The sequence below is a fragment of the Diceros bicornis genome, chromosome 11 (genome assembly GCF_020826845.1).
Source record: "Diceros bicornis minor isolate mBicDic1 chromosome 11, mDicBic1.mat.cur, whole genome shotgun sequence".
Classification (NCBI taxonomy): domain Eukaryota; kingdom Metazoa; phylum Chordata; class Mammalia; order Perissodactyla; family Rhinocerotidae; genus Diceros; species Diceros bicornis.
This window is the reverse complement of record NC_080750.1, coordinates 50,524,396-50,536,069: the sequence shown is the minus strand read 5'-3', so window position 1 is coordinate 50,536,069 and position 11,674 is coordinate 50,524,396. Positions and strand designations below refer to the sequence as shown.

At 37.8% G+C, this 11,674-nt stretch overlaps 1 protein-coding gene across 1 annotated transcript; it reads right to left on the bottom strand.

Annotated features, from left to right (window-relative positions):
* Positions 1-915: 915 nt before the first annotated feature.
* NPY5R (neuropeptide Y receptor Y5) lies at positions 916-2,375 on the bottom strand. Its single transcript, XM_058550295.1, has one exon. The coding sequence runs from the start codon at positions 2,373-2,375 to the stop codon at positions 1,005-1,007; it is 1,371 nt and encodes a 456-aa protein (XP_058406278.1). The 3' UTR covers positions 916-1,004.
* Between the last annotated feature and the right edge of the window lie 9,299 nt (positions 2,376-11,674).

Sequence of the window (11,674 nt, the reverse complement as noted above, 5' to 3'; positions counted from 1 at the left end):
TTGCAGCATTGTGTGAAAATATTCAATTATTTTCAGGGACTTGGTTCTTTAAAAAACTGGCTAAAACAAACAAAAATTTCCAATTGAAAAGACTGACCTCAATTTACTAAGATAACATATGAGATCTTAGTACTGAAATAGCTTAAATCATATTAACTATTCTATATCTTGGCCCAAAAAATTAACCTTTTTTCCCCCTGTGGACACTTTAAGTATTCTTTAAAATTATTTAATCCTTGGAAACACAGATACCACTTATACTTCACATTTTAGAATACAAAAGATGTATATGAAAACAATCTTTGATAGTATTAATGTTGTGGTATGGGCCTAGAAAATATTTAATATCTATTTTTATTTGGTAAATTAATTGTATATTACTAGGATAGTGGAGATAAATTGACAATTTGATCAATTATCAATAATAGGAGATAAGCATTTTCCTGTAGGAGTTCTAAAACTATACCCAATGTTTACAGTTATGATCATGACTTGAGCATACATCTGTCAGTTAGTTATGATTTTTGTGGGCATATTAAACATTTTCTGTATTTTCACAAACTAAACAGTAAGAAGCCTATGAACATTAAGAAGCCTGTAGAAAGGAAGATAGATATCCCTCACATTTGAAATTAAATGTTCCCCAGGAAAAATATTTTTGCTTATTATAGTTTTGAACAAAAAATACTTTGTTGGTTAGATATAGTTTTTATTTTAGACAAAAAAAATACAATTCATTTGTTTATAAGACAAGATGAAAGGTAATATAACTACTTTTAAAATTAACATTACAGATTGGATTGACATTGACTTAATACAACCAAATGAATTCTTTATAACACATTAAAATTATCTTCCATATATTATGAACTGACATTCAAATCCAGAACTCTTATATAAATTAAATTCCATATGTTAACAAAATTTGTTTATTATACATACATAGTTATTGTGAATGTATTTTAAATGATTCCATTTGTTCTTTCCTTGGTAAACAGTGAGAATTATGACATATGAAGACAGTGTATAAGGGACATTAAATCAGCTTTGATCCCATTATTAAGAAATCCATATAGAATTGGATTAAGACAACAGGACATCATGCCTAACAAATGACAAATGCAATACACCAACTTGAAATGCCTATTTGAAATAAGGTTATCATTAAAATCAGTTACCACATGGAAAAGGTGTAGTGGCATCCAGCTAACAGCAAACACTAGTATCAATATAGTCAGTCTGTAGAAAACACTTCGAGATCTCTTTTTTATTCTCATGATAGAACGGTTTATTCTCATTTCATGAACATCTGAATTTTCTTCAGGTTTCATTTCAAAGCAGGTGGGGACCCCTGGTATGAACTTACTGGATGAAGAGAGCTGACTTTTCACAGAGCCAAAGTTTTCTGGAAGCGTTCTTGAAGGATTCTCTTGAAGAGGTCTTGCTGGAGCAGGCAACACGCATGCTGTCTTCTTGCTGTATCTTCTTCTGTGTTTTCTGATGAATGAATAACTCCATTTCTGGCTGTTAGAGAGTTTCTCCCGAGGCCCCCTCTTTTTGGATGGATGAAGAGTTAAGTTGATCATCTCATTTTCTTCCAGTTTGTTTTCTTTCTTGGACAATCCACAGCTTATACTCCTGCAGACACTGGTATGACTTACAGTTAGACAAACTAAAGGCAGAATATACTGAACTAGCAATAAAGAGATAGTAAAGGCAATTCTGTATGAATCAGATGGCCACGACTCAACACACAAATACCTGCTGCTCAGCAACGTTGAGCCAAATGTTTCCTGAAGTTCCACAAGACTGTGAAACACTGGAAGGGGAGAGCAAATTGCAAAACCCAGTGTCCAGACGGTAGCTATCAGGAAGTAGCCATGGTTTGCTGTTAAATTATTAGATATAGGATGTTTTATCATATGATACCTGACAATGGCAATTGATATTAAAATTAAAGTTGAAACGAGAACTGACACACATTGAAGGAAAGGCATAATATGACACATGACTTTGCCAAACATCCACTGATCCAGCAAGACAGAGGTCAGCGTGAAAGGTGAGCAAAACAGCACAACCAAGATATCAGAGAAGGCCAGATTTCCTATGAGGAAGTTTACCGTAGTCTTCTGATTACGTTTTCTCATCACAGCCATTAAAATGAGTAGATTTCCCATAAAACCAAGAAGACTTACAAATGTATACAGTCCAATCAGAAAATACTGCAAGTCATCTACACTGCTTTTATAGTCATCCCAGACTGGGAAATCAGCATTGCGAGTGGCAGCAGTATTGTTCTCTGCGGCAAGTGTCTTGTTATAATAATCCTTGAGCTCTAAATCCATATTATAGTCCTGCTTGGAATAAAAAGACATTAGTTAGCAACTCGAAAAAACTTATGTGACTACTATAAATTAATGCATAGAGAGGGAAACTAAATTTTACAATTTGCTCCCATTACTTTAGTAATCTCCAAAGAAAATTTAGTGAGGTCTTTACTTGGTTCCAAGTGCAGTACAAGTATCAGCCAATAACCATTATAGTAGTTTAAGTCTATCATTTCTACGTGTTAACTTGTGTTAAAATAGCAGATTTTGTTTTTTAAATTTATGTAGGAAATAATGTAAGGGAAGGAAAAGCTAAATTTAGATAAGAACTTCAAGATACCTAATTTACAATAGTTCATTAATGTTATTCTCCAGTCAAGGTACCTGATATACGGTGTAGTCACAGAATCTTACCTTAAACATTTCTTCCTTTCCTACTTGAATCAAGGCCAAACTTAAAAAGTCACCTGTCTTAAAGTATTCCTTGGTCTACTCAGCTGGGATGTGATCTCCTCTTAGGAACCCCATACTCTTCTGTTTATAGTCATCTGATGCTACATGTCACAATCTGCTTTGCACTGCAGTTATAATGTGTACCCGTCTGCCTTATTAATTTAAAAGCAATGGACGAAGCAGAAACTGTCCCCTACTCACCATGGTATACATCACAATACAGGGCACAGTAACTTCACCATTGCAGGTGTTAAAAAAATATTTATAGGAAAATGAAAAATTCAAACAAAAATCTAGTATCCTAAATATTGTCTAGTTCATGCAGTGTTCAAATCTAAGCTTCTCAAGTGTAGAAACACTATCCCAGGACCTAGATGTATATAGTAGGCATTCAGTAAATGTTTTTCAAGCTGGACTGTCGACTGTGTGACTACAATGCTGGATGGCAAAATCATTCCATGATCAATTCTCAGTCCTTTGAGAAGTGCCAGATTATCATGAACTAGGACAACCACTGAGCAGCAGTGCTGCTGGTGTTTTTAAAAACAAAATTTACCTGTTTACTTTTTAATTTAAAAACTGAAAATAGATTTCAGCTTAAAAAGATTAAATGTATTCATATTGTTTAAGGAAAATACTCTATCATAAAGTTAAATGTAGAAGTGATACTAATATAATATCCTATAATAAGTTCTCTCATTTCAAAGGAAATTAATAACAATATTATTAATATCACAATGGTATTACTTATTTACTGCTGCATATTAGAGATTTGACAGTACTGTCTGATGAAGCACAAAACTGCCTATAATATATCAATAAGAGGCAAAAAGAATTCTCCTCCTCTTTAAAAAAGTAAGCGCTCTCATCTTTTTAACATGAATTTCCTACAGAATACTCAGGACAGCAACAGTTAATTCTTATGAATATACATTGTTATAGAGATCTTGATATCTAGGTAGCATAAGAAAGCATTTTCACTAATAGCAATATATACTTATCTACCTATTTCTAGATCTATACTTGGATAATTATACTTAAAACTATAAAAATACATACATATTTAAATTTATAGTAAATAATATTATCTTCAATTTAAAAGGGTCTTATTGGTCCTGGTCCAATAAATTTTCAAATAGGAAATCCTATTGTGTACATACATTCATTATAAATAACTTTAACTTCAGTTTTATATACAGCAAGTTTTCAAGTTGTGCTACGAGAAAATTTGAAAGTTTTAAGTTTTTCACACTTCTACAACTGATTCTTTGTTAATGGAATTACTTTCTGGATGCTAATTGCATCCCTTTAAAGACAGATTAACTCAAAAGCTCAGGATCTTATTCATTCATTCTGAGATTCTAATCAACAATTTATATTGATATCACCTCAAAGTAGAAAGGAGAACTTGTACGAGTGACTCATGTGGCCTACTGAATCATCTTATTCATCATATTTCTTGTCAATGGCTTCCCTGTAACTTCCCTGGATAGGTCAGTGAGCTTTTAATCAAAGCAGCCTTGACTGGCCTTTCTGCCCAATTTCCTGAGTTCTGATGACCACCTGGCTCCATCTAGCTTTTTTATGATCCTATTTATACTTATAACGTGTCCAGGCTATTTGTTTGTTACTGTGATCCTGCTTAGCTATTCTTCTTTTGTCTCACTTTCTTGAAACAAGCCTTTTCCTCTGTAGATCAGTAATTACTGATTGCCCTTTCTACTACCAATGCAAGGACAAGAGAGACACTGATCGTCGATTCTACAAAGGCTTTGTGCTTTCTTGGGACATGTAACTGTAGGATGACACTCATTTAGAGTAAAATATTACTGTGCAAAACTTTTTGAAGAGGAAATGCAGCACAACTTGTGGTAATAGAAACAATGCAGTTTTGAGTCTAAATCTCAGATTGCCTCCAATGTATGTGGTCAGTCCTCTCTCGTAGACTCTAATACAGATAAGCGAAAATGTCTTAGTTCTTTTCACGATAGTGTGGTGCTTAACAGAGTATGTTGTGCAGAGTAGATGCTAAATAAATATTTACTAATCATTTTAGAAAAGTAGTTTAATTTTCCCAGCTTTAAAACAATAGAAATTAATCATCCTGGGACTATGGGCAAATTCAAGATAGAGTATGACCACATGTATATGTATGTATATATCTGTATATGTCTGAATAAACAGACATATACAGATATATACAAATACATTTTTTGGAATACTTGTGTATGTCTGTTTACATATACATACATATTGGAAACACTGAAATTAGACAAGTTTTCAAATGGACCCAAAATGACATGAGGAGATAGCTACATAAACTGTGGAAATTAATAAAAGAAACCTTAACTAAATTGGAGTCCAGAAGGCCTACAGGGAGCGCTCTCATGCCCTATCACACATGTCAATTACACCAAACTGAAAGAGAGAGAAGCTTCCTTCTTGGAAAGAAAGTAAAACTACTTTACTACTGAAGGAAGATTTCTCTCTCTATCCAGCAACAGTCCAGCCAATGAGAAATGCTGCAGCTCAGCCAATGAGAAGCCTTTGCTGTCCTGAACTGTTACTTTTCCCCAAAGGACTTTGGTTTAGAACAGCCTCTCTCTACTCCTTTTTTCTCTATAAAAGCAACTCCCCTCCTTTTTTTCTGGATTTGCCTATGATTGGCTATAGCATGAACATCCTGAATTGCAATTCTTTTGGCTATTCCCGAATAAACTCATTTGGAGATAAAACAGGCAAATTTGCTTTTAAGGTGACAAGACAATTGTGATAGTTCAGCACTTTAAAATTTTAAATTAGAGATTTTCATTGATAAAGCCTATTACATAAGCAACATAAAACTAAAATAAAAAATATTTACAACGTGTTTTTATTTAAATGAAAAAGTATATCAGATTTCACAGTTTGTCACTAAAACTTTTCTATTATAATATATACACATAAAATATTGAATTCATTAAATTATAAAATCCACTGTGTTGTTAGTAAGCAGATGAAGGAAATGCCATCCTGAGTATTCATTGGACACAGGACAAAGTGACAGCAACATTTCTTTCCCTCCCTAAAAAACACTAATTTATATATAGTTTTAAAGGGGAGGCTCCTCTTATTAATGAATAGCTAAGAAAGATTAATTGTTCCTTCCTTTATTCATTCAAATAGTATTTATTGAAAATCTAATATGTTAGGTGCTCAGCTAGGCTCTGGTGGCACAAAGATAACCAATAAAAGGTACTACGTGCGGAATATTCTACGAGGGATTAATTCAAGATGACACAGTGAGTAATTGTAGACTGCAAGTACCTGAGATATAAAAGGCCCTAAATGGATGATGAATGAATGAATGAATGGCATTCTCCTGACTGGCAGTGATGCACTCTTTTCATCACAGCATGGACACCCGCACTGTCGCTGAATATAACTGATACTTATTTGTACCTATTGATAGACTGATAAATTATCATTTTTTTCACGTTTTTTCTCTGTTCTAACATTCATTCATTCAACATTCATTTGTGCATTTTATTTTGGTGTGACTATGTAGTCAATCTTCTGCTATCTCTCTAGCATCATTTCACCCCGTCTACAGGCAAACATATAGACACCTAACACCCAATATCATGCTCTGCACAAAATGAGCATTCTGTGAATCTATGCTCCAGTGAACAACCTCTCTTAACTAAATAATGGATATTGCAAATGGAGTGGGGGGGAGGATGCTAAGCAGTTTCTTTGAAAGTGCCTCCTTGTAGCCAGCTGATATTTTAAATGTTAGGAAAACTTTATCCAATAAGATTTAAGTCTTCTGTTTTCTAAATTGAAATTTTAAGGTAGAGAAATAACCTTAAAATGAAAGAAAAAAAGCACAAAGGATTTCTTTCCCAAACTTACTCCTTCATTTCCTTTTTCCTGAAAAGCACAATAAGCAAACTTTTAATGGAAATGTAAATCTGTTTTATAATTCTCTGCTTTTCAACAAGTGTTATAATGGATGCTGTGCTATTTTATGCAACATAAATATTTTATACATAATGATAGTAATGTCATACATAAACTTTACTTTATCTCACATTACCAGAGAAATTAGATATATAACCAAAGAGAGAAGGTTTTAAAAATGAAATATTATTTGACAAGAAATCCCATGTTGACTGCGTGAAACTCTTGTTGTGCCTAATCACTTCCTCTTCTCCTTGGCATCTAGTTTTATCTCCCACCCATCAGAATTCCCAGAAAAGTGAAAAAAAAAAAAAGTTCTTGGTCAAACTGTGGCCACTTTAAAAAGGTAAAGTCTTTGTAAAGACATTGTAATTTTCTTACATTGTAACTTTCTTATAAAAATTGATCTATATCTGACACCAAGACAAATTAAATCTTTTGAATAGACTTTATTTTAAATAGATAGTTCTTAAAAAGAATAATAGGAGAAAATGCAGGGAACTCGATACTAAGACTGAGCTTATACATTTAAAATAAGGTTTCTTTGTTAGGATAATTTCCTGCCTTATGAAAATGCACATCCTTCTTTTCACAAAGGATGCCAATCACACAAAAGAATAAAATACACGTAATTTTTTAGCAATTTAAAAATTATCAACTATTGCCTAACTATACTGTGATACTGGAAAGGCGAGATTCCACGTTCTCAAATATTCCCATGATTTATTTTTAAAGCTGGAATCTGGCGAAATTTGAGTTGGAAAGATAAATACAGCTCTCCTCAGCAGACAAACACGCAGGCACGCGCCCCCTCTCTTATCAATTCTAACAGCAGAGTTTCTCTTCCCTTAAGAAATATGGAATTTAAAATTGAATTCAGGCTGCAAAATTCTTCTGAAAGAGCCTTAAGCTATTTCCGTGGTCTATGGCAAAGTCTTTTGCCTTCGATTCAATACGATGGTTCAGTTCTTTCAAAAGATAAACTAAAGGTCGGTGAACTTGGAAACAGAAATTCTCTGTTTCTGATATTCGAGGTGTACGGATGTATGTTATTGCTCACATTTGTCATATGAGGCCCCCTTGCAAAAAGGGGCGCAAACCCAGAGGCGCAGCTGTCCCTGGGTCTCCGGCCAGCTGCGGGACGGCGCGGCAGCTGGACAGCCCGAGCGGTGCCCGGTGGACTGCGCCCGGGCCCTCGCCGGAGCCGGCCTAGCGCAGAGCACTAGCCAGGACACCCCGCGGGCTGCCGCTCCCCGGCCTCGGACGCCAGCCGGCCTGCACCCGGGGCTCGCTCCGCCGACGGGGGAGCGCCTCGTCCTCCCCGATACCCCCTCGCTCGCCCTCCGCCCAGGCTCCTGCGCGGATCCCGGACTCTCCACCCGGGTTCGGCCTGTGCCTGCTCCACCCTGGGTGAGTACCTGCCCCGCACGAAAGAATGCAGCCCCGGTCCCTTCCCCGCTCTCCCACCACGCCTAACAGTTGCCTGATCCGCCACTGGAGCCCACACTCTTCCAGCCGCTCTGCCTTCGGCTTCCCCACCTCGCCCTTTCCGGAGCACAGACAACGCCCGGGGACCGGGGCCAGGGTGCCGTGCCCGGGGCCCCCCGCGGACTCGCCGCCCGCGCCGGGAACAGCCGCGGCCCCTCCTGCGGGCCCCGTCCGCGCAGTACGGATCGGCGGGGAGAGTCCGAAGCCGGTACCTCGGGGCGCCCCGGCCGCTGCCCGCGCCTCGGCTCCGGGGGACGCGGCCGAGCGCAGTCGCTCTCTCGCCCGGGCGGCAGCGGCTGCAGGAGGAGCACCTGGAGCTGGCGGCGGGGAGGAGGGGGCGGGGAGCCGCGGGGGTTTTAGAGGCGCCTCGGGAACACGTGACTGCTCCCGCGACCCCCGAGACCCTGCTCCAGAGCGCTTGCTTCGCGCCAGCCTCTCCCAAAGCCGGGGGCCGGAGCATCGCAGCCCCTACCTTGCTGTTTGGGGGCCCTAGAAGAGAAGCTGCAGTCGCCTGGGATGGCACCCCATCACCCTGGCCTCTGGTTCCCCGCCGAGGCCAAGTTAACTAGACGAACAGCAAGATTTGTGCCCGTTCTGCTCCCCACCCCCCGGTGCAGTGAGCTCGGAGGAGTCTTGAGCTGTGGGGGCGCGGGAGTATCTTTAAGAGCTTAGACTCCCCGAGAAAAAGCTTCATAGCCCAGGTTTTCTCTTTGTTCGGAAAAAAAATAAAAATAAAAACAAAACCAAAACAGACCTCTGCTCTATTCTGCACCTTTTTGGAGTGAGGAAGGGAGAGTTCCAGGCAGGGAGATGGACCTGACCGTGCAGGGGATGCGAGGGAATCAGCGGCGACGGAGCCTGCGGAATAGGGAAAGGATGAAGTGAGGCTGAAATGGAATCAACGTTTCTCAAGACTGTATTCGGTGAAAAGAAGATGAAAGTAGAAGAAGAGTTGTCATAGTTAGAAAAGAAAATAAACAACAACAAAACTTGTCCACCTGTTTTCTCCTCAACCTGACTTCCTTCTCCAGTGTTTCCAAAAATGGATTGCGCGGGTTTGCCTTCTTTTTAGTCAGTCGTTAGTTGGCAGGTCCTTTGGGCTTCTTTGTGGTGTGTGTGTTTGTATGAGTGTGTGTGTGACAGAGAGACAGAGATTGGGGAGAGGTCCATATGCCCTTCACCATAGCCAGGCACGAGAAAGGGTGTATTTACTGTACACTTGAAAACTAGACATTATTAAGTGACAGTCACAGCATCGTGTGTCCGGTGATGAGTGCAATCCGGTGGGACCGGCACTCTGTAAATTGGAGAGGACTATATCCTTTGGGAGCAACGCAGCTTGTAAATCTCATTTCTGGGGGCAGCAAACACTAGCTGTTATCCCAGAAGCCTGACAAAACTTCTTGTGCCCTTTTTCTGCTGATTTTTAACGTCTGAGACTCCGGGGATCTGTACAGATTGTCATCGTATCTGCCGGAGAGTCATCTAAAGAGGTTTTAAATGCCTCAAGTAAATCCAGTTCCTATTTCATTCTTTTCTGTTTTATTTCTGGAATACTAGTGTCTTCTCCCCCAAAGCTTAACAGATAGGCAGTCTGCGCAGGCCCAGAGGATTCTGTCTGCAGTGGGTGAGGGGAGGGATGGAAGTGTCAAGAAGGGGTGACCGGAGAGAAAACAAAACTTAGTTCTTAGACTTAACTCCAACATCTGTACAGTTCATGTGCTACACATTGCCACCTAAATTTCTATCCTTCCGTCCCTTGCACAGTTATAGTACATACCTACTTCAAATACACCTTGGCTTTAAAACAACTTCCAAATGAACCCCATTGTGACCATCTTCCAAAAAACTAGTCTATGGTACAGGGTTTGTATATTAAAACTACAAGATGAATTTTATTTTTTCTTTTCCACAAATTTGTATTTTCTTTTGATGATATAAACCTTTAGGTTGAAGTAACTTTTATTATTAAAGCATTAAATATAAAAGGCCAGCATGTCATTGAGATGAAAATTTTGATTAAGCCACCAGTTCCCTTCCCACCCCACACACGAACATGAAAGCCTCAAAAAGGGAGTCAGAATTTCTTCTTTAAATACATATTCGATATATGTGGAGAAAATTATTAAGAATCCTTTTTTTTAAGATATTGTCAATTTGAAAATTCCAACAATATGCTACATAAAGAGGAAGATATGAAGGTAAGTGTGCGTCTATCTTCAAATTTCCCAGGAGAGATTCCAGACTAATCATCATCACTCTTTGTAGAACCTAATAGAGTAATTTTGTTTCTATTTTATGGAGTAACATTCAGGCAGGGGGAGTACTACTTCTGGGAACAGAAATAGTAATGTCCGCCTCTGCTCGATGTGTTTCTCCTACTCAGTATTTATAAAATACTCATTTGGGAAATTAAGTTGGATTTGATGTGTGTTACAAAACAAACTGGCTATTTCCCAGTTCTCATGGTTCTTTATCAGTTATGAAAGAAAGCTTATCTATAAAGGTGAAAGTTAAAATCACTGGGGACTCCTAAAACAAATTATAGAATAATAAAACACTCTCTAAACAATGCCTGGGGCAACGTTTCTCTGAGGAACACGTCTGTTGTTTTTGTCAAAGTTATTGCTGCATTTTAATAACAGCTACCATTTCTGAAGGACAATTACAGATGTGTTTTGATATAATCTCAAATGATATACGATCTTGATATATTAGTTATAGGAATGGTGGGGATAAACTAGAGAAAATAGTATTTTATTTGATGCATTTTTTCTTTGAGAATTTTTGTTCTATTCATTAAGAGTAAACATTTCTTTATCCATTGTTTCTATCATGGTAAATTTAAATCCTTAATTCTTAAAAGATGTGGAAAGGGCCATTTCTACATGTCATCAAAACTATTTTATGATGCTCATTGCTGCATTGATTTATTTGGAATAGTAATAGTTTGTCATATAATCAATATTTAGGACTTAAAACAGGAACTAACATAATTGTGAAATACATGCAATTTTTTTTTTAAGGAACAAGAGCTATTTTTTAAAAAAAGTTAACCCAAAGTATTGTGTGCATAGATTAATTTTCCCAGACAATTCAATGATAATTTTGAGATCCTAAGGGGGAGCTATAAACATTTCATTGCCGCCTTCTGACAAGCACTAAGCTACTTAAGCAAAATTTTCTCTCTCCTTTTGATTCCCTAATGATTAAATCATTAAATATAAAGCAGTGACTGATTTTCAGAAAGAGAATGTACAGTTCTTTTTTTAAAGTAAAATTTCCGTGTTAAAAATACATACACACGTGTGTATGTATGTGTGTATGTATGTATACATACACATGTACATAGTTATACAATCACATATCACATATGTGTTTGTATAATGGACACTTGTCAGAACACCTGGATTGCAGCCAAATTTTATCCCAAATTAATGGTGTGGCTTTAGGCAAAGCACTTG